We start from the raw sequence: 23,032 nt of genomic DNA on the forward strand, positions 1-23,032 counted from the left end.
AGCGGTGGGTCTGGAGCGCCCCCTGCTGCTCAGTGTGAGAATCTGAAATCAGAGGAGTGAGGACAGAAGAAACACAGAACTGCACACCTGTCCACACCTGATCTGCTACTGTTACGCTCTCAGGGTGGGGCTACCTGCACGACTACCTGATGACCTCTGACCTCAGTGTTGGGTCAGTAAATGATAAATGGCCTGTATTTCTATAGTGCTTTACTAGTCCTAAGGACCCCAAAGCGCTTTACACAACCAGTCATCCACCCATTCATCCACACATTCACACACTGGTGATGGCAGCTACATTGTAGCCACAGCTGCCCTGGGGCGCACTGACAGAGGCGAGGCTGCTGGACACAGGCGCCACCGGGCTGTTGGGTCAGTACACTGAAAGACGTCCACAGCTCACAGGTGAGTGGACAGGTGTAGGAGTCAGTGATGCTGGGAGAATGGTTCACGTTCTTCAGGTTTATTAGAAATGATGAATTGTTACATCTGATCTCTTTTCCTGTTTACAGCTTTCATCATGTGTCACATGTTCTGACATCACAGCAGGACTATAAAAGACTCTGTGGGCTACAGCGTGTCAGTCCACGCTGGTCCAGGTGAGTGGACATCACTTGTTGCTCGGGGCGACGGGGTTCCAGGGCTGTTTCCGCAGTGCGCCGTCTTTATCTTTCTTCTCCAGAGGCTTCATGTGGCAGGCCAGGACCAGGTCTCTGAGGGGCATATAAACCACACCCAGCTGTGAGAAAAACCTTTAAAGCATCACTGACCAGGGCCCTGCTGGACTCAGCAGGCCTCGCCAACCAAAGCTCAAAATCTCCTGGAACTCATCCAAAGACCCTGGAAATGCTTTGAAAGAGGTCCAGGCCTCTCCAGGAGCCGCCTACCTGAACTGGTCGTAGGACGCTCTCTGGCAGACGGCTCTCAGCTTGGCGTCGTTCTCACGCTGATGTCGCCGCTCAGACTCGACTGCCACCTGCAGCTCTCTCTCCAATGCAGAGAAGTCGATGACGTCACACTGTGACATTGCCATCTCCTGATGATGTCTCACAGCTTCTTGACTTCCTGTAAGTCACGGACTGAACTTCCTGTTTAAGTACTGAGATCATCAGAAATGCAGAAAAATAAAAGTGAGCCTAAGATCACTTCTGATGGAATTCTAATAAGAAAGCAGATAGGTCACATAAAGCCCTCCTCCCTCTGCTGCAGCTCACACCACGGTGCAAACAGCGGTGACATCACAACGTGGCATCACATCAGCTACACCGATCTAATAGTGTACACGGTTATTGGTCACGTGACCTCACAGCTGCTAACTAAAGCAGCTTTGATCCAGCGGAAGTTGAAAACACGACCGGGTCCTGAACGCAGCTCGAGTCTGTCGTCAGTGCTCACCTGTAACAGCCTGAATCCTCTCTGTGTTCACCTAAACTCAGGCGCTCTCACTCCTTCCGTGAACTCTCTCGTCTCTGATCGAAAACAAACCGTTTCCATGACGACGCGCCGCTCGTGTCTTCTTCTCCTCTTCTCTGAGCGATGTCAGCTCGCTGCTGCCGCCTGTGGCCGCTGGCGGAACTGCAGGGCTGGGATCCGCCTGTACAAAACAGAACAGAATAGCGCGCCACACCATCTGTGCTGGAATAAAATATAAATATTAAACAGGAGAAATATTTAAAAAAATAAATAAGAGAAAGACATGATGATTGTGATCCGGACGAATCTGGACAGGATCAGGATCACCGTGATCACACAGTGACTTATAAACCAAACAGGAAGCCATAACGAAGCCTCCACTGTTTCCACACTTTCTACTTCAGTAATATTAGCTGATAAGGTAATATTTCTATACAACATCTCATAGGTTTATGTATTTTATATGTCATATATAGTGTATATGTAGCACACAATCGTAAAGAAATGAAACATGCAGTCAACTGAGCCTTGTGGCACAATTCATTGTAAGAAGTTACGAACTAAGAATGTTAAAGGCGATCACATTAGACAAGATGAAGGTGTTCGCGTTGCAGGTCGAGCTCAGTGCCGTGAACAGGAAGAGAAATGCTGGTGTTTGCTTATTCTGCAGCTTCTCTCGTCTCTGGTTTTTGTGGTGGTGCAGTTTTTATTTCAGGCAGTATGTTATGAGGAAGGAGCTGATGAAGTATTCCATTAATCACAGTTAACATCACACCTGAAATATTTCATTAAGAATCTTTTATTGTGTGTGAAGTTTGGCGCCCCCTGCAGCCCAGATAAATCCACTGCACCTGGATCAGAACGATAGCATAGAATAACTTTATTTTCCATATCGATGGAAATTTGTTTCCAGTTCATCAACGGATCAATCGAGTCACTTCATATCAACCCATATTTACACATGTATGTACATATGTACATATACAAAACTTCAGCGCAACAATACACATCCCAGCATCTCGTTATTCAGCACACTGACTGATGTTGGCACAAAGAACCTTTTTACTAACTAGAGTCGTCCTAACGCTGTCCTGAGCAGAGGTGGACAGTAACAGCTCTGATGCTCTGCAGGTGGACAAGTCTGTGCTGGAGAAGGTGGGGAGGCACGACCTAGTTGAGAGTCTGGAATGCATGAGCAACAACACAGGTGAACCCACAGCACAGGAGCAGCTCAGCTCTTCCTGGCCTGATTTAATCTGATAATTTAAATCTGAAAGTTTCTTTGTTTTCAGAGAGTTTTCCACTGCAGGAAGCAGGAAGTCTTTTATATCCTGGGTGGGATGTTATCGGGTCAGCACTTTAAGCTGATGCCTTCTTAACGAAGACTGAGATCTGAATGAGATGACTCCTTCCTTAAATTGTTCCTATGAAGTAAAACAGGTCAAAGATTTGATATCCACCTTTGTTGTTGATGCACTAACATGAACAAACATTTGTACTCAAGAGTTTTTTAGTGAATATTTTCCTGAAAAGTAAAATCTGCTGCAGACTGATCAGGATTCACAGCTCAGGTGTTTTGTGTCGTTTTTGTAAGCGCTCAGAGAAGAAGAAGAACCTGTTCACATATTTCTGAAGCACAAGAATGAAGCAGCTGCTGATCATGATGTGAAAGCTTCTGACGAGTCTTATTTTACACCCTCAGGTCCAATGCAGCTCGACAATCCACATCACCGTCTCAGCTGAAACCGCAGAAGATGAGCATCGTCCGACGAGCAGCTGGTACCATGGTAACAGTTTACCATGATCACATCTCCCAAATAACACAAAGAGGCGATACATCATGTATGACACACAGTTTCACAACAAAGGATCTGAAAACCTGAGATTTCTAACTGCTCTTGTCTTTTATTCGTGTTTATTCAGCGGCTGTTAGCCAATGAAATCACATTATGCAAATAAACTGGGACAGCGGCTACTGACTACGGACAACACAATGCGAACAAAGTTACTAACAGGCAGCTAGCTGGGCTAATGCAACTTGCTGATGGAAGCTTTGCTAGCTTGCACTGTGATTGGTCATTTTTGTTATGATGCCAGGAACGCCAGTAACCAAGCGTGGAGCAGCACATCTGTGAGTCCTCCCACCAAAGCTTCAGCTCTTTGTTGACCTTTGATGATTCACACTTTGGCTTGTCGAGGCTTTAGCAGCCATCTTTGCAGGTTATATTTCTGTCTGGGGTTGTGGTTTTAGTCCTTTGGTGAATTTGTGTTAAATAAAGAGTTTGATGTGTTTGATTTCTGGGTGTGTTGAAGAGAAGCAGACCCAGCAGGACACCGTCATACACGACAGTTTATTTCAAACTAAAGTCAGGAAAATGCCCTCTTGTACAGAAAGGAATATGAAAGGAATATCTTCCCTAACAAAGTAACTTAGTTCTGCATCTGTAGTGCATAGAAACTCACTGCTATAAAAACATACATAACTATTTACAACAGTAAGAACTGTCCTGTAAAATCCACCCCTGGCCGTCATGTAGTTTTAAATCCTTTGTTCTGTGTTCAGTGGAGCCTCCCTTCACTCAGATCTACAGTTTAACAGTCGATAAAGCTTCTGCCTCTCGTTCGGAGTCGAGCGTTTCACATGCGTTTTCTATAATGTTCCATCTGCTGATGAAGCTCCATATTTATGATCATCACATCATAAAGTCTAGAGTTTGATCCAGTGTTTAATACGTTGCATGTTTTATTTAACTTAAACATACTCATGGTATCAACACTGATGTAGAAAATTATTTTGCCGTGTGAATCTGTTTCCCAGCATCAGTGAATGCAGCGCAGTGGTGGCTGCTCTGGTAGATATACCTGAACAGGTGGATGGAGATTCTCAGGATCACATGTGCAGCTGCTCTCCACAGTCTGCCAGGGAGACTCTGTACACCCTCTTTGGGTTGGTGTGACTTTCTGTGAACCAGAAAGTCACACCAAGTCATAGCTTGAAGGTAAATTTCCAGTCATCTGCAGAGGAGGGTCTGAAAATTTAAAAATACTTCGAAGGATCGTGTCTGTACAGTGAAGAAGCACAGGATCCTGAGACGGTGCCATTCAATCAGGATACTGTTTGTTCTGCTGTGTTTTAGCTCATTTAAGGCGTGATGCTGAGATGCCGACATGATATACTCAACATTTACATTTTATATATATGAAATTTATAAAAAGGGTTTTTGGGTCTAGGCAACACAGCCAGCAGGTCCCGGGTCAAAGTTTAACATCCACAGAGTGAAAAAACAAAACAAAAAGGCAACAGAAGATGAGTTCAGAGTTCCACGAGTTTCTCAAAGGGTCCTGAACCAGTCTGGTTTACTGTGAGGCATTCAGAGGTTTAACAGGACATTCACCACTTTGGTATTTTGTCTTGAAGGAGAAACAAACATGCTGGTTTCAAACCTGTCCTGGAGGTTTACCCAGGATCAGTTCCTGTGTTTCGGTCCAGAGAGCTACAAGTCTGGCAAAAGATGTCGTTGTCACATGTTTGATGGTTTTAAGGTGCCAATAAAACGTCAGGTTGGGTCTGCTCCTTTTAAAGAGGAGTGAAGAGGTTTCAGAGCCAACCCTCGGTATCAGGTGGTCCTCTCAGATTCCCACATTTGGCTCCTGGGTCAGAGAGGAGGGGGTGTGTAGGTCCAATGTCCTCGAGGGTGTTGGAAGACTCGCGTCCTCTGAGGGTTCTCGCAGGACGCAGAGTAAATTCCAGGAGTTTCCTTTTAGCTCTCTGAGAAAACAGTCGGGAACTCGTTGAGCAAGAGCTCCACAATCTGGCTCTGGAACACCATATGAATCGTCATATTTGCCGACTCAGTCTCGGGGCGAAGCAGTGTGGGTCCGAACACGATGGCGATACTCTGAACCGACATCCTGTTAGAGTCCTTGTGTTCGATCACCCTGGAGAGGCACAGACAGATACACGTTGTTTCCAAAGCAGACCTAATCACCTTCATGCTCTGCCGCTTCGTTTTTACTTGCAGACTAATTTTATTTTAGCTGACTGATTATTTGGGAGTTACAGATCTATTTCACCATTGCCATGATCCAGTGCATTCTACACCCTTACCCAGTGTGTAACTGGGACTGTTAGGGGTTATCTGGCAGAGAGCAGGCTGGCCGAGTTAGCAGTGTTTTGGGCACTGCTCACTCCGCTGTCTGTCTGCACTGGTTCATAAAGCCTCGGAGCAAACTCACTTTCGCAGGTGTCTGAACAGCAGCTCCATGGTGTTGTGGTTCGGTAGAGGAAGAGTCTGCACCAGATCCTTCATGTAGGACACCCTCAGGCTGTAGTCTGGGACTTCTGCAAACACACACACAGCTAAGGTTCTGTACTACAACAGTTTAGAGGCATGACGGCACTTTTCAGTGTATCGCTCATCACAAACGTGTGCTGGGATTATTGCGATCTCGTTACTTTGTGTTTCTCTGTGGTCACCGTGACACCAGGAGACCTGACTGGAAGAGTCGACTGCTCGGTCAACCTCTGCACATTTACAACTTATCAGATGTAGTCGTGCAGAAGAATTATGGAAGGAGCAATTCATCGGAAGGACTGTAGATTTTGACCAGTAAATTGAGTAATCTGATATTCTTGCAAAAGAGTTTATCAATGCAATGACCCCAGAGAGATTGGATTGTGAGTTTTGGAGAAAAAATAACACATCATAAGATAAGATAAGATAACCTTTATTAGTCCCACACGAGCTGATGTTCCGGGAGTGTCATTATAGTCTAAATATAGAGTACACTCTTTTTAAAAATATTTAATAAAGTCTTCATCTTTAAGCAGTGATGTATTAAATCTCCAGATGTGTTCAGCTGTTCGAGTTTGCAAATATTTAATGCAGGCTAATGTTATTAGTGCTGGAAAGCCAAGACTTTGCACAAAAACGTAAGTGAACATGAGAAAATTGTTAATGATAATCTAAGAATGCTGTCTGCTTCATTCAAAGGAATATGAGCTTCAGCACAACGAGCTGTAAGAGTAAGAAAAGTTTACTAACTGGAGTCAGAACATTGTCTCCAGTTCTCTTCAGTTTGTGTCCTGATGTCATGTTAAATGACTGTGTGGGTGATGTTCTTAATCATTACTTAGAGTTTGTGCTGTTATGGAGCCCAGTGTGATATTTTGTTTAACCCTAAAAAGAGTTATTGCAATTGCTTTAACTACAGAGGATCTTTTTATTTAGCAGACCTGGAGTGGTGAGATCCTTGGGTCATATCTAGAAAAGTGATCTTGGCGATGATGATGATGATGATGATGATGATGTGATGCGCAGTGCTGTAAGTTGTGTCGGTTCTTAACTTTGACTTGTGTTCAGATGATGTTAAAGTGGCCCTTTTTCCAGCCTGCTGTACGTCCGGCTACGCTTGTGGTGTCGTTAGAGTAAAATCATAATGTAAAAACTGCAGGATTGTCAGGATGCATGTAGAGATGGAGATCTGCAAGTAATGTCCCAGGTTTTCCTGCTTCACTGAGGAACTGTGTGTGTGCAAATGTATGCGCCGTTCCAATGAGTCTAGAAAGAGTGAAAACAGTTGGATTTACATTGTTGCTCAATCACAGCTGCCTGATGTTTGATGTTCGATGATCGATGTGAGTCTGTGTGAGTGAAAGACAGAGCGAGCGACAGATTTTGTGTTGTAAGCTTCATGTTATGGACGCACAGTGTGAGCACTCAGGTCGCATCAGAGCATCGGGCCGTATAGTGTGAGACCTGCATCGTGACCTACGAACTTCTCACCCCTGCGAGTCAATCGTGCAGTTTGAGCAGGAGCTGAATAACGCGACTGAAAAAAAAAGTGTATGCCCAGCTTTACCCTCCTTCAGGTAAGAGCTGGGTTAAAGACATAAGATAAAAACACGAGTAGACCAGGGCTACTGCAGGTCTGGTACAGTGTGTGACATTTCCTTTGCTGTGTATTAACATGTATGTGTCAAACAGCGTGTGTACTGACGGATGGCGGCGATGAACTTTTCGAAGACGCTGAAGGGAAACAGCGGCTCTGGAAGCTCCCGCAGGAAAAGCTTGAGAGCGCCGGTGATCACGTGAATCTCCTCCCACTGTCCGTCCTCCAGGTCCAAGTGCTCCTCTGCAGAAACAGAGGACAGCTTCAGTCTTCTGAAACCAAACTTTAGATCAAACAGACTTTGGGTTCAGATCCATCTGTTAGACGCGAACAGCTTCGTGTTGCCGCCGCAGGTCTGAACGATCCATCAGACCGTTTGAATCCAGGGAGAAATCACGTGACCGTTACCGAACATGAACTGAGTCAGCGACGCATTACCGTGGTCGGCTTTGTGTCGTAGTTTCTGGATCACGGCTAGGTTTCCGCTCACTCTGTAGATCCCGTCCACGTCCAGACCTGAACACAGCGAGTGAAGCCAGTTAGTAGACAAACACCTCTGTCCAGTTCATCAGTCGCTGGGTTACACCTTTAAGAATTGTTTCATTTCCACCTTAGACAAAAACAACATCTGAATTCTGTTGCACAACACTTCACCATAAATCCCTGTTTCAGTGCTGTATGGCTGCAACATCATGTTAGATTCAGTACGACTACAAATCCAAGCTAATGAGCGAAATTGACCCACCTTCAACCATTAAATCACAACACGATGTGAGCCTTAACACACACACACACACACACACACACACACACACACAGTGGGGTAAAAAAGTATTTAGTCAGCCACCGATTGTGCAAGTTCCCCCACCTAAAATGATGACAGAGGTCAGTAATTTGCACCAGAGGTACACTTCAACTGTGAGAGACAGAATGTGAAAAAAAATCCATGAATCCACATGGTAGGATTTGTAAAGAATTTATTCGTAAATCAGGGTGGAAAATAAGTATTTGGTCAATAACAAAAATACAACTCAATACTGTGTAACATAACCTTTGTTGGCAATAACAGAGGTCAAACGTTTACTATAGGTCTTTACCAGGTTTGCACACACAGTAGCTGGTATTTTGGCCCATTCCTCCATGCAGATCTTCTCCAGAGCAGTGATGTTTTGGGGCTGTCGCCGAGCAACACGGACTTTCAACTCCCGCCACAGATTTTCTATGGGGTTGAGGTCTGGAGACTGGCTAGGCCACTCCAGGACTTTCAAATGCTTCTTACGGAGCCACTCCTTTGTTGCCCGGGCGGTGTGTTTTGGATCATTGTCATGTTAGAAGACCCAGCCTCGTTTCATCTTCAAAGTTCTCACTGATGGAAGGAGGTTTTGGCTCAAAATCTCACGATACATGGCCCCATTCATTCTGTCCTTAACACGGATCAGTCGTCCTGTCCCCTTGGCAGAAAAACAGCCCCATAGCATGATGTTTCCACCCCCATGCTTCACAGTAGGTATGGTGTTCTTGGGATGCAACTCAGTATTCTTCTTCCTCCAAACACGACGAGTTGAGTTTATACCAAAAAGTTCTACTTTGGTTTCATCTGACCACATGACATTCTCCCAATCCTCTGCTGTATCATCCATGTGCTCTCTGGCAAACTTCAGACGGGCCTGGACATGCACTGGCTTCAGCAGCGGAACACGTCTGGCACTGCGGGATTTGATTCCCTGCCGTTGTAGTGTGTTACTGATGGTGACCTTTGTTACTTTGGTCCCAGCTCTCTGCAGGTCATTCACCAGGTCCCCCCGTGTGGTTCTGGGATCTTTGCTCACCGTTCTCATGATCATTTTGACCCCACGGGATGAGATCTTGCGTGGAGCCCCAGATCGAGGGAGATTATCAGTGGTCTTGTATGTCTTCCATTTTCTGATGATTGCTCCCACAGTTGATTTTTTCACACCAAGCTGCTTGCCTATTGTAGATTCACTCTTCCCAGTCTGGTGCAGGGGCCCGTTCTTCGTACGTCGCTCACTACATCCAAGATCAAATGACACATCCAAGACCAAATCATCGCGCTAACCGTGAGCTCGCTAATCCGGTTCTCCGAACACACCTGCTGTTGACGATTAGTACAGCTGGATGAAGTAATGTGAGATCACTGGGTGGCTTAACAGGGGCTACGCATCGATAGTAGAAACATTGATCGGCAACCCTCTGATTGGTCGGCGAAAATGTCGAAGGAGCGCGCTCGGTATTTTTCGGCAGCAGAGGAAGAACCCTTGAGTGAGGGATTTCAGGAGTTTCATCAGAACGCAAGGGAACACTGCAAAGGCTGCAAAAGCAAGGAGAGAGGGCTGGCAGGAAGTTGCTGACAAATTAAACTCGTAAGTGATTTAATAATAACAATAATAATGGAGTGGATTTATATAGCGCTTTACAATGCCACAATGCCTCCACCAGTGTGTGAATGTGAGAGTGAATGAATAGTGGCATTGTAAAGCGCTTTGGGTGCCTTGAAAAGCGCTATATAAATCCACTCCATTATTATTATTATTATTCAGTCACTCTCGCATTCAGACACTGGTGGAGGCAGCTACGGTTGTAGCCACAGCTGCCCTGGGGCAGACTGACAGAAGCGAGGCTGCCATATCGCGCCATCGGCCCCTCTGGCCAACACCAGTAGGCGGTAGGGTAAATCTATTATATTATATTACATTATATTATCCAATATTATATTACATTATATTATATTATATTATATTACATTATATCATATTATATTATATTACATTATATTATCCAATATTATATTACATTATATTATATTATATTATATTATATTATATTATATTATATTACATTATATCCTCTTTCACATTAGAGCCACAACAGGACCCACTAGAACATGGGAACAAGTAAAAGTGAAATATAAGAATATGCTACAGAATGGTAATATTTATCACTTATATTGCTTTTAGTCTCTTGGAAAGAGACCCTGAAATAATCTGTTTGTTTGTTCATAACAGCAACCAAGAAAAGGGCAGAGCAAACAAAGACAGGTGGTGGTCCTGCACCCCCTCGTCAACAAGTTGGTTAAGTGAATAATACCCTCACGGGAATATCGATATCTCTCTATGAGCACACTGTCGCGCTGAGCTAAAGGATCCTGTCTATCCCGCAATATACGCTGGATTCTGAGGACTCTCCTTATCAATCTTGCACCTTCCGCAATGGGCTGCTCGCGTAAACGGACAGGACATGGCTGCGACAGGCTTCCCAAATCCACCTTCGCTTTTATAGCCGTGGTCTCTCATCTTGATTACACAAAGTAATTTACTATTACTACTCTGAAATATGAATTACATCTGTAATAATCACATACATGTAATAGAATGATTAATAGTACATTTCCCTTTTTTTAGGAAATGACCTGTATGTATCTGTGTGAAATCAATAAAAGAATCAGGTGCTGCATTATCTTTAGTTATTGATGTTATTTATTTATGGTGAAACAGTGGTGGAATATTGTTGTTGCTTTCGTATGAATGAAGCGGACATACCTGCGTGGCCGCGATCTAATCCTGGTTACATAAAGTAAACCTGCTCCCGAGCAGGTTTACGCTTACGGCTCTGTTGCTATGACAGCAAGTCCCGGATGAGCTTCGGGGAACCGAACGATCCAAGATCAGGCGAAAACGTCAACAATCTAATCCAGCTAACTTACTTAGCGAGGTACGAAGAACGGGCCCCAGGTCTACAATACTTTTCCTGGTGTCCTTCGAAAGCTCTTTGGTCTTGGCCATGGCGGAGTTTGGAGTCTGACTGTTTGAGGCTGTGGACAGGTGTCTTTTATACAGATGATGAGTTCAAACAGGTGCCATTCATACAGGTAACGAGTGGGGGACAGAAAAGCTTCTTACAGAAGACGTTACAGGTCTGTGAGAGCCAGAGATTTTCCTTGTTTGAGGTGACCAAATACTTATTTTCCACCCTAATTTACGAATAAATTCTTTACAAATCCTACCATGTGGATTCATGGATTTTTTTTTCACATTCTGTCTCTCACAGTTGAAGTGTACCTCTGGTGCAAATTACTGACCTCTGTCATCATTTTAGGTGGGGGAACTTGCACAATCGGTGGCTGACTAAATACTTTTTTGCCCCACTGTAAACACACGTTTTGATGTGCCTTGATGCATGCTCAATCATCCAGGTAAGTCAATCCCAAATAGGGATGGGTACCGGTATCCGGTGCCATGATGGCACCTAATCCCAAAAGGTTGATTGTTCATCTGAATGTTTCTCACACTGAAAACGTTACGTCCAGATGAACAGTTAACCTTTTGGGATGTTTTGTTGTGCGTTTCCTGTAGCGCGTGGGTAACATGTGTGCCTCCGTCACCTCTGCGCTCCACTGTCCTGATGCACTTCTCCACAAACTTGGGGATGGTGCTGTGTTCTCGGTGGCACAGAGTGTCCAGGTGGCAGCCAAAGACGTTGTCTGGAAGACATTTCCAGTCTGATCAACGAGCTGCATGTTTCTGTGTCATCAGGCTTAGCATCATTTTACAGTTTTCATATCGTCTACATCGTGATTCACTCTTGATAAACTCATATTCGGATGCATTACTGTTTTACTATGTTTTTCTGTTCATCTCTGGATCTTGTATTTACCCGTGCGCTGTGCACATGTTGATGTAAATGGGTTAACTCAGCTGCTAATTTCACTCATTAAACTACCAAATGAATATACAGGTGAGTCTGTTGTTGTAGCGAGTTAGCTTTGGATCACTGAGCGGGTTCATGCAGGTAAACATCTGCATCTGATAGAAAAGTCAATGATATTCACAGTTTGTAGCATTTAAAGGTCGGTGCATGTGATCGGGAGGCCTTTTTACCTCTGATGTATCCTCGCTCTTTGACGCTCTGCAGAGTCGGCCTTCGCTGCAGGAAGCGTCGCAGTTTGGACCGAACTCGCGTCTGCTCCGTGTCAGCTCCTGATGGGATCCTGCTCGCTGAAGATGCAGCAGAAGAAGAAAGTGTTCAGTGTTACTATGACAACCACTGTGCAATACCTGCCAATAAAACGTTCTTATTAATAAACTTATTCCATCACTCTGTGGGTCATTTTGAAAAGACATCAGAAACACCAGCTGGTAACATGTTTCCGCTCAGGGCCATCCTGTGCTCCTTTCCTGAGCTTTTAATGCTTCAGACCTTCATCAGGCCGAGTCTGCACAGATGTTGGAGATGGTTAAAGTTCAAAGACTCACATATCGATCTCCTGTCTTTGTCCTCTTTGTCTGAAGAACCATCGTCTTCACTGTCTGATAGGTGCTCCTGGTCCTGAAAGCAGACTTCACTGTAAGCCAGTTCGCTCTGAAACAAAGAGCCTGAACGAGGCACGAGGCTTCGAAGGATTACCGGTCTGTGTGCTCCGTCTGGCACCAGCTGTCCGATGGTGTCCTGGATCACTTTGAGCCAGTCGCTGATGATGCTCTCCTTGTCGTACTGCATCAGATACTCGCAGCCCTGACGTGTCTTCAGCTGCACACAAACACCACAGTGGTCTTCATCAAGCAGGTAAGAAGGGAAGCTGATGTAACTGGGGTAAAAAGTACCTCCAGAACGTTCTTCTTGGATGACTTGTCTTTGCAGGCCCAGCTCACCGAAGCTCCTCTGAGTTCAACGGTGTATTCTGGAACAATCTGTGACGCTTTGCTCTGAGGGAAAACAAGTCATCATCATCATCCTCCTCATGGCCGTCATAATTATAAGTTATAATAAGTTATATAGTCATGTGGTTCGTGTATTTTGACTTTTGTTGCCATGATGCCAGGTCTCTCTTGGAAATGAGATTTTTAATCTCAATGAGATTTTTTTCACCTGGATAAGGACTAATAATAAAAGTAATCATCATCCTCATCCTTCTCATCATCATCATCCTCATTCTCCTCCTCCTCATTGCCGTCATAATCATCATCTTCATCATAACCTCCCTCCTAATGTTCGTTCCTCCGAGTCCACCCAGTCTTTTAAATTGCGTCTTAAAACTTTAGTCTGGCTTTTGATTCAAACTACTTTGTTACTTCGTGGCTAGTTTTTGTTTCAAACAGTTGTATATTGTTTCCTTTTAACTCTTTCTTTTCATTCTGTCTTGTGCTTTTGCTCTGACCGACTCTGAAGCACTTTGGTCAACTTTGTTGTATTTTTATTTGCAATAGAAATAAAGTTGATTTTTTTTTTTTTATTACCTTCCTCCTCCTCCTCATCATCACCATAGTTTAATAGCACAATAGGATCAATGATTCATGGATGGAAATCTAAAGTTTCTATATCGTAGCCATTTATTAATGCTGGCGGTATTGTTTGTGTTTAATAACTCATTGAATTCCTTCTCACAAGTTAGTTTTTCTCTGTTTGCCTTGTTCATTTATTAGATCAATCTAAGTCTTCCACATATGAAATCCAAACATTTCTCAGGTATTTAGTCCTGAGAAATGTTATTACTACAGAGAGTAGAAAACACAAGTAATGGTTCGAGGCAGAAGGTGCATTAGGGTGTTTGTCCTTTGTCACGTGGTGTGAGCAGAATCATCTGCAGCTCAACGTGGCAAAGACCAAGGAACTGATCGTGGACTTCAGGAAGACCAGGAAACACTTGACCCCTGTTTCAATCCAGGGGGACAGTGTTGACATTGTGGAGGACTATAAATACCTTGGAGTACACATTGACAATAAACTGGACTGGGCTAAAAACACCACAGCACTTTACAGGAAGGGCCAGAGTCGTCTCTATTTTTTGAGGCGACTGAGGTCCTTCAACATCTGCCAGAAAATGCTGAGGATTTTCTATGAGTCTGTGGTGGCCAGTGCGATCCTCTATGCTGTTGCATGCTGGGGGAGCAGGCTGAGGGTCGCAGATGCCAACAGACTTAATAAACTGATCCGTAAGGCCAGCAATGTTGTGGGGATGGAGCTGGACTCCCTCAAGGTGGTGTCGGAGAGGCGGATGCTGTCCAAGATAAAGACAATGTTGGATAACACCTCCCACCCACTCCATGACATGTTGGTCAGTCACAGGAGCTCGTTCAGTGAGAGACTGAGATTACCGAAAAGCACCACTGAACGACACAGGAAATCATTCCTGCCTGTGGCCATCTCCCTGTACAACGCATCCACTTAACACACTGTTTGCTGCTACAGCTACACATGTTTCTTTTCCAAATATTTATTTATAAGTGACTTATGTATGTATGTATGTATATATATGTATATATTGTACTATTCTTAGTTAGTGTATTGTCTGTCTTGTCTTAATGTTGGTTTAAAATGGAGCACTGTAACAAAAAATAATTTCCCCCAGGGATCAATAAAGTATTCTGATTCTGATTCTGATTCTGATTGAGCTCCTGTTGGACTCTGTAAACTGATTCTTACTGCATTCCCGGCTGGTCGGGGGTCTTTATGGAATGTGAGGATCCCTCCATGCAGGACAGTCCACGACTGGCTCCAGTTCTTCCTGTCCAAAAATCAGCAGACACAGTTACCTCCGACAAAACCCACAGAACAGATACGAGCACACACCTTACCTTTACAATTGTTGTGCTCTCACCTGATCTTTTTTCCATTTTCAGCCACTTTAGTCTTGTTGAGAATCCCTGCTTTCTCCAGCAGGTGTCCCTGTAGGAATGCAGACACACAGCTGAGTCCTCAGGTTACCTGCTTTGAAATGTGACTCCTCTGCAAACACGGGAGTGGTGAGGGTCTAATGAAAGGCCTTTTATCAGCCTGTCTCATTTCATCCATCAGTCTGATCAGTGCTGGAAACATTTTTAAATACCTGAAAATCTTTCCAGGAACCAAACTCAAGGATTTATGTGATTATTCAAGGACACCTAAAACATTCTCGGCGGACAGAGGACCTCCTCACGGACACAAACAAGGCCTCGAGAGACCTCTTTGCATCCCTAATTAAAACATGACTGAACTTTTCATCTGACAAAGGAGGAGTTTGCTTTCAGGAAACACAGGAGGGACTTTACTACCACGTGAACCAAAGCTTCTCCACAGCAGCCATTTTCACAATCCACTGTGTTACTCATGCATTAATCAAGGTTGAGCCTTGAAACTCCCACTGCCCTCGTGCTGCTGATGCTCTCCTCTCTGCGAGGCGGTCAGCTGATGCAGCACACCTGTACCTTCAACTTGATAAAAGCTGGCCCAGGTGTGGTGACTTTTATTCATTCAGCAGAACTTACTGTGAGTTTGTTTTTAATAAATTCTACTTCATGTAATGTTGTCATGCACACACTTCTTGTTGTTTAGCTTGAGGCAGTAACACATGGAGTGGTGTCTGGGAGGGTAAACTCCTTTGGTAAGCTTACCGCTTGAGTCATAGTTAATGGCCAGCTTGCTTTGAAGTCTGCAACTATTAAACTTAGCGTTTGTTGATTTTAGCATTGGGTCCAAGATTTCTGGGAGTGTTTGGTTTTGGTCCTTGGCTCGTCATCAGAGACGATCTGCACATCTGCACATGGGGTGTTCACGGACACTGGGATGCACACAGCAGCATCTTCTTTTCATCTGCTCTCAGTTTTTATGTCTTAAACCATTTTCCTCATGAACTCTGGACAATGTGCACATGTTTCCTTTGCAGGTGGTTTCCTGTTTTATTTGTTGGTGCTCCTTTGAACATTGCACAGAGTGAGTGAAGCAGCAGGTCAAAGACCAGCTACGTTCGTGTATAGAATCAGGCCAGGAATGTCTGCTGAGGCTACAGGAGAAGTAGGAGGACCACCAAAGTGTGGTGTGAACCTGTGGACAAAGTCTGATTCCGTGTGCACACCAGCCTCCAGTGTGGACACAGTCAGAGATGCTGGAGTTACCAGAACTAACAGCAGGGCCATAGAAAGAGACCAATCAGACCCTCAGACCCGTTAATGTGTGATGGATCGGTGTTATTGAGCGATTTAAGGGTTAGTGGAGAAACACTGAGCAACTTTCTGGACAAATTCAGCCTTACAGTAAAAATCTAAACACCGATAAACACACTTGAACTTCATGGTGTCAGGAAAAATCTTTCTAAATGTTTAACACGTAATACTGAGGAAGCACAGCAGGTGGCGCTGTCAGTCTGAACTGCCCAAAAAGTTCCCGTCAGGCAGTGGTTAGTAAGATGTTAATGTGATGAGTTAGTGGAACCACATCTACTGGAAACCTTCACTAATCTTCCCAACAGCCAATCAGGTGCCAAGACCTACATGCTGTGAGCTGGACCCTGTGCTCTGATTGGACAGATTCCTCTTCAGTCTGCACCTATTAGAGAGCTTGATGGGGGAGAACAGGATGACATCAGATCGACAAATGAACGAATGGATGAGCGGGAACGAGCGAGTCAATGCGAATGAATGGAGCCGTGATAGTGACACAGGTAAGTGTCTACCTGTGGACTGTCGGGGGAGGCGTGTCTGCTTATCATGTCAGTGTGATCGGAGAAGTTCCTCCGGTGGCCATGGGAACACGTCTGAAACCCAGAAACCAGTTAAAGTCTGTGTGACGCAGGCCTAAAAAGGTTGTTGCTGTACCGTAAAGTTTTCACTCACGTCTTCTCCCATGCTGACTCTCAGCTTCCTGGCCTGCAGCGATGCTCCGTCCTCACAAACTCCATTTCCCATCAGACTTTGGGGCACTGAGGGAATCTGTAACAGTCAGCAAACCAATGGATTAATGCAAATAAAAAGCAGACACACAGATGGCGCTGACCAACTGATTACCTGAGGATCCTTCAGGTCCAGGTGAGCTCTGGGTATCAGGCCCAAGCTCTGCTGAGGATGCTGTGGAGAGAAAAAGGCACAAATGTGGGAGAATATTCGGAACAATCCAAGGACTGTCATTGATGGGTGGCAATGAACCGTGTGCTCAGTCTGTGTGTGTGGTACCGTTCTAAAGTTGGCGTTGTTGTCTTTATGGTCGCCTACAGGATAGTCTTCCTCTGGCAGGGGAGGCTTTCAGTAATCAGAGTAAGAGGAGTCATTGGAGGAAGTTCACCATTTTAATCAAACAACCCTGAATCCTCATTAACACAAAGACCACCTGTTCACTAAGCATCACCTGATACAGCTGATAAAATATCAGATGGATTTCAGTTTTTCAGCTGTTGAAGTGACATTTTGACATATTTCACAATTTAAAAAATGACTAAGTTTGTTGTTCTAGTTTCTGTTCTGACTTTGAACCTGGTCATCGTTTTAAACTGGGTCGTACCGGGCCGCCCTCGTGCTTCCTGTGGGTTGCAGATCCAGGTGGGGGTGACGGGGAGGATGGCTCAGGTAAATTCCAGGATGTGGTTCGTGTGCTGCGGTTGAAGTAGTAAGGTCTCCCTGAGACTTCATCAAACACCTTCTCCCAGCCACCAGAGCCCTGACGGGAAGCACGACGACATCACTTTGAGGACCTGATAATGGACTGGGGGGTTATGAAGGCAGTGATTCAAACCTGAGAGGAGGCGGGGGAGATGGAGGTCAGCTGACCCCCTTCTTTTCCCTTGGACCGGTCCAGGTCTCTAACCGGCACGGGTGGAGGATTGCGAGAGTTGTTCATGTGGTTGGTTCCAGGCTGCCTCCCGCTGTCCTGCTCAGTGTGGCCCTGCACAGAGGTCAGCACAGCAGGACTGTCTGCTTTGGTTCTGTCATCAGATTTGTTGTTGTCACTGCATTTATACTTCCTGCTTTCCTCCTTCACACTCTTACATGTTCTGTGTTGTACTCTGATCTTCATTGTAATCACATTTTTGTATTTTTAATGAAATTGTACATTTTTCCTGCTTTACTTTATTCCTCTGCTAAACTTACAAATCCTTCATTTCAAGTCAAGTCAAGTCAAGTTGGCTTTATAGTCACTTCAACCATATACAGTCAGTACACAGTGAGGCGAAACAACATTCCTCCAGGACCAAGGTGCTACATGCAACATAAATTTACAACATAAATTAACAGAAAACACTAAACTAGCTAACTAAGAGGCCTAGTTAGCTGCTAGCAGAGACAAGACAGACTGACCTAACATAAATTACAACATAAATTAACAGAAAACACTAAACTAGCTAACTAAGAGGCCTAGTTAGCTGCTAGCAGAGACAAGACAGACTGACCTAACATAAATTACAGCATAAATTAACAAAAACTAACTATCTAAGGAAGCCTTTTTTTTTTTTTGTTAACAGACAGCAGACAACAAAGTGCACGTGCAAATGTGCAAACATGAGCAGCAAAGTGACAGTGTGACAAAAAAACACAACGTAACATAATAAAAAGGTTTTGTGATGATGAGTTGAGGCAGTGGAGGAACGGTAAACATTCCTTAGTGTAGCAGCAAAAATTAGGAAGTAAAGAAGTTAGTGCAGAAAGTCCAGTAATAATATTGTGCAAAAGAGCATTTACAGGTTGGTGTGTGCGATGGTTTGGTGGTGTAGGTCAGTGTGTTTGCGCTTGTGTTGATTAGTCAGTCCAGTCTCAATGTTTTGAGGTAGTTGAGTTAAGCTGAGTGATAATGTTTGTGTGTGTGTGTTTATCAGTCCATTTGTTTATAGATTTAATTTTATATACAGTTCTTTGGGTGTAATTCCTACCCTTTGGTTTATTTATTCCACTGTTTAATATTACTTATACAAACTTTAAGTAGTTCGTGCTCTGTACAATGATGATCAGGCCTGTCTTCTGCTGTTTGCACACTAGAAGTTAAAACTTGTCTGTGGCTGTGGACCAAATTCACTAATCCAGCGGTCCCCAACCGTGTTTTGCCCCACGGACAGTTTAATGTCAGACAATATTTTCATGGACCGGCCTTTAAGGTGTTGCGGATAAATACAACAAAATAAAAGGATACGACCAAGACAAAAACTGGTATTTTGTAAATATAATAATAAACGTGAATTCACTGTGTGATTGTGTAACTTTATTAGCAGCGTCCTCCTGAAATGCACCAACAACAGAGTAACATCCTCTCTGCCCCTTAATGCTCTGGTCACTATGGTAACGTGTAAATATTTTTTTTCTGGGAAGACCCAGGCAAACCGAGTTAACGATAAAATATGGTAAATGGCCTGTTTTTGTATAGCGCTTTACTAGTCCCTAAGGACCCCAAAGCGCTTTACACATCCAGTCATCCACACATTCACTCACACACACATCCACACACACATCCACACACACATTCACACACACATTCACACACACATCCACACACACATTCACACACACATCCACACACACATTCACACACACATCCACACACACATTCACACACACATCCACACACACATTCACACACACATCCACACATCCACACACACATTCATACATTCACACACTGAAAACCATAAATTTCACACCCGAGTCTACGCTCTCATGGTCCGGTAGCGGGCCGTGGCCCGGGGGTCGGGACCGCTGCACTAATTCACAGAAAAATACTGACGACATAAAATATATAAAACCTCTTAGACTCATATGTGACACCTGAAACAATCTCATCAGGCTACAGTGATAGTTGGCTACAGACATGAGAGAAAGGGGCACAGGGCTCATGGATGCCTGCTCAACCAGTAAGACAAACTGGTGTCCAGTAACTGGTCACCGGATCCCTGTGGAACAGACGCCACATGCTCATATTACAGCTGATAAAACTTTAAGTACCTCTGAGCTGCACACAGCGGTGAGTTTGGAGTGGAACACAATGGAAGGTCAGAGTGACGATGGCAGAGAAATCCAACGAGCCATTCGTACAAATGTTCTCCAGATACGCTTTGTTTGTAACGCTGCCATCACTAAACTTTGTTGACCACTTACATTGGTGTGTAATCTGTCGCTACAGCATGATGAAGCGCACTACCTCAGCTGTGCATCATCAGCCTTCAGCCCTTCTTCTGTCTGGACCGTCGTCTCCTGTCACGTCACTCCCAGCAATCATCGTTTTAGGAAACGAGCGTACACATCATCTACGTCTCGCTCAAAATGGATTTTTCTGATTTCGTCCGATTCTGAAATCTTAGATTTCTGCTCTTCCTTAGTGTGTTTAATGCTAGCTTAGCTGAGCTTTTATGTGTTATCCAGTGCTGCTCTTTTAATGCCGCCGTGGTGTCTGACCCGTCGTTTACCTTCGAGTTCATTTAGATTTCAGTCACTTCCTGTGCTGTCACACTGCTTTGAATCCAGTGTTTTAGTAACTCCAGGGCTGCTGCCCGATGGCAGCTTTAACTCAGTAAATGCAATTACTTTCTTTTCTTTTTGTAATCCTGATGCACTGTTAAGAAAAGAACCAGATGTTGTTCCTGCAGCCTCAGCTGCCCGTCCTGCGCCCCCGCCTTCTCTACCACACCTGCAGTGTCGCTTATGGACGTGGCGTCCTGCAGCTGCTGGACTATCAGCGTCACCTGAAAGGACGTCTCATGCAGGACACGAGCAAAGTGTTGGAAGGAGAGAGTAAGGCTGAGGATGGGCAACTCTCAGTCTGTGCCTGGATTGAAATAACTTTTTTATCCACAAGTGTCCAAACGCCTACTGCAGATGTGTCCTCGTGTTCAGTAAGACTTTAAGTGTAGCGTTCAGTTTGTGTTGTTTGTCCGGCTCCTGAAAAGCTCGGAGAACTTTCACTTTTATCACAAGATGTTGGAAACTGCACAGAAGGTAAACATTATTTTGTGATGCCAGGCTCATGATACAGCTGAGGCATGTTGTCTGTACAGAAACAGTCGCGTGTGCAGAGCGAGGCGTCTGAAACAGAAGTGAGCAGCTGCTCGTGGATGTGGGCAGAAATGTCACAGAAATGTGCATGTAGACCGTGGAGCAGATAGTCCATCCATGAACACTGGCACAAACTTCTGTCAGAGCACGCTACCGATCACAACCACATTCACTTCCTCTTACAAAGCTCTTCACAATAAAACAGGAAACCTGTGAAAATGAACCATATATCATGCAAACACTCTTTTCAATATTTTAAACCCATTTTACTCCTTTTAGAAGGAATTCCTGCATTTTTCTAAATACCGATTTGAACCTGTAAGCGTATGGGTTCACCATGTGAACCGCACTCATCATCTCTGTTCTTCCACTTCTTTTCCTCAGCTGCACGTCAGCTTCTTTCATCTGTCCTGATAGTTTAGCTCTCGTCTACATTCACATTCATTTCATGCAGTCTTTTGGCGCTGCTGCTTCATCTCCGTTTGGTGTTTAAGTGACCCGAACACAAAGATGAACTCAAAACACACCTGGAAAGGTCAAAGGTCGCCTTACCTGCAATCGGTCCTGTGCGCTGACTGGGCAGTTGGGGCTGGTCATGCCCAAGGAGGTAGAAGATGATGGGCTGTGGTCTGATGTTGAGAGGGAGTGGTCTGTGGGAGGTGGAGAGGAGAGGGAGGAGCCAGAAGGGCCCTGAGGCGGAGCCAATTTCTTCAGAGATGGGACGTTGGCGTAGATGGGCGACAGAGGGTCGGGCAAGCTTTGGTCCTACAGAGAGAGAGAGGATTTCTTCAACCACACCGTCAGACACAAAACAACACACTCTGAGTCGAAGCTGTGACATGTTCACAGCGTGGATTCGTCACAGTGTTTAGACCTCCTGCATGTGACATAACCCGACGACCGGCCGTGTCCTTCCTTCTTCATCTGGACGACAGAGCGCTCTGTGCTGCACGCCTCAGAGCCTCAAGTCATAAAACTACAGAACATAGACAACTATGAGCCCATTTAAAGCCCACCCCCAACCATCACCCACACACGGCAGCATGGCGGTGATGTTATCATCCTGATGGAGATCCAGCTTCATCCGCCTAACTTTCTCCTCAGAGTGAAAAGAATCATTGCAGAAAGCCGAAAATCTGTTTTTAATAAAGTTTACGGGGTTCCCACACCTCTTTTTTTTTTTTTTTTTTTTTGGCCTGTCCCGTTTGGCTCTTTTGCATCAGAATTGTTGTCTAAAGGCAAAGAAAGATGCCCAACGGATTTACTTTACCAAATTGACCATCCCAGCCTTGCCATAATGGTCCATTTGATTCACCTTTCATTGTTTATTTTATTTTCACTTGCTGAATACGGGACAGACTTGACTGGGGGAAAGAAGGGGAGAAAGAAAGAGGGAAAGAGAAACAGCTGAGAAGAGGGACGGGGGAGAAGGGCAAAAGACAAAAACCAACAGAACGGGCAGAGAAAAAAAAATGCATCTATCGATCACCTGGATCACCTGCTGAGAAAGAAAAAAGAAAACAAGCAGAAGAGAACAAGAGTAATAGAATAAACAACATCACAATGATATATGGGAATATGACAGTAAATACTAAATGTTAAACATTATTGTGCAGCACATAAGATCAACAGAACACAGTGTGCTTTGAGGTAGGAGCCAAAAAGGGTGTAGTTTGTGGGTGTGATCACCCGTGTGTACACCTGTGAGCATGGACGCGCTTGTTTTTTTTTAAAAAAGGTTCCTTCATGTAATGATCTGCTAGAGGGTGTGGGGGGGGCCACAGCCCCGTCCTCCAGGGCATGAAGCAGGTATGGAGGAGATCAAAACTCCAGACATCCAGAGGCCCCCAGAACACAAGAGACCAAGGAAGACCAACAGAGGGGCAGCTGCGCCACTGTCCCGGGTTCCCACAACTCTGCAAGACAGAGGAGCGCAGAGAAGACCACGGGTCCAAAGAGCAAGCGTTAGCAAAGAGCGAGCGTTAGCAGGG

General features: G+C 44.7%; 2 protein-coding genes across 6 annotated transcripts in view; both read right to left on the reverse strand.

Moving 5' to 3' along the window:
* Positions 1 to 427: 427 nt before the first annotated feature.
* dnaaf19 (dynein axonemal assembly factor 19) lies at positions 428 to 1,487 on the reverse strand. Of its 2 annotated transcripts, none has more exons than XM_082530965.1 (3): positions 1,396 to 1,472; positions 888 to 1,088; positions 428 to 713 (listed from the first exon to the last, which is right to left on the reverse strand). In XM_082530965.1, exons 2-3 carry the CDS (start codon positions 1,031 to 1,033, stop codon positions 611 to 613), a joined length of 249 nt encoding a protein of 82 aa, XP_082387091.1. In that variant the 5' UTR covers positions 1,034 to 1,088; positions 1,396 to 1,472; the 3' UTR covers positions 428 to 610. The 2 variants fall into 2 exon arrangements, with proteins under 2 accessions (XP_082387091.1, XP_082387090.1); XM_082530964.1 differs by having other exon boundaries at positions 430 to 713; positions 888 to 1,099; positions 1,396 to 1,487.
* Positions 1,488 to 3,750: 2,263 nt separating this feature from the next.
* Positions 3,751 to 23,032, reverse strand: part of arhgap27l (Rho GTPase activating protein 27, like) — a 40,688-nt gene continuing 21,406 nt past the window's right edge. Inside the window, exons 4-22 of one of the 4 annotated variants that reach the window (XM_082530897.1) lie at positions 21,594 to 21,806; positions 17,800 to 17,949; positions 17,569 to 17,724; positions 17,244 to 17,309; positions 17,079 to 17,138; positions 16,908 to 17,003; positions 16,748 to 16,828; positions 16,566 to 16,631; positions 14,918 to 14,985; positions 14,743 to 14,824; positions 12,924 to 13,025; positions 12,727 to 12,849; positions 12,576 to 12,648; positions 12,201 to 12,317; positions 11,705 to 11,803; positions 7,744 to 7,821; positions 7,414 to 7,548; positions 5,650 to 5,755; positions 3,751 to 5,352 (exon numbers count right to left, since the gene is read on the reverse strand). In XM_082530897.1, coding sequence (XP_082387023.1) covers positions 5,175 to 5,352; positions 5,650 to 5,755; positions 7,414 to 7,548; positions 7,744 to 7,821; positions 11,705 to 11,803; positions 12,201 to 12,317; positions 12,576 to 12,648; positions 12,727 to 12,849; positions 12,924 to 13,025; positions 14,743 to 14,824; positions 14,918 to 14,985; positions 16,566 to 16,631; positions 16,748 to 16,828; positions 16,908 to 17,003; positions 17,079 to 17,138; positions 17,244 to 17,309; positions 17,569 to 17,724; positions 17,800 to 17,949; positions 21,594 to 21,806 — 2,049 coding nt within the window. In that variant the 3' untranslated portion in view covers positions 3,751 to 5,174. The other 3 variants (XM_082530899.1, XM_082530896.1, XM_082530898.1) reach the window with 3 other exon arrangements.

Source organism: Aulonocara stuartgranti (genome assembly GCF_965226115.1).
Source record: "Aulonocara stuartgranti genome assembly, chromosome: 4".
In the NCBI taxonomy this organism is placed as follows: Eukaryota; Metazoa; Chordata; class Actinopteri; order Cichliformes; family Cichlidae; genus Aulonocara; species Aulonocara stuartgranti.

Bases quoted from the DNA above. Each gene is read 5' to 3' on its own strand.
- dnaaf19 (XM_082530965.1), bottom strand. From the start codon at position 1,033: ATGGCAATGTCACAGTGTGACGTCATCGACTTCTCTGCATTGGAGAGA. The intron at 714-887 runs GTAGGCGGCTCC...TATGCCCCTCAG, and splicing joins GCGTCCTACGACCAGTTCAG to AGACCTGGTCCTGGCCTGCC.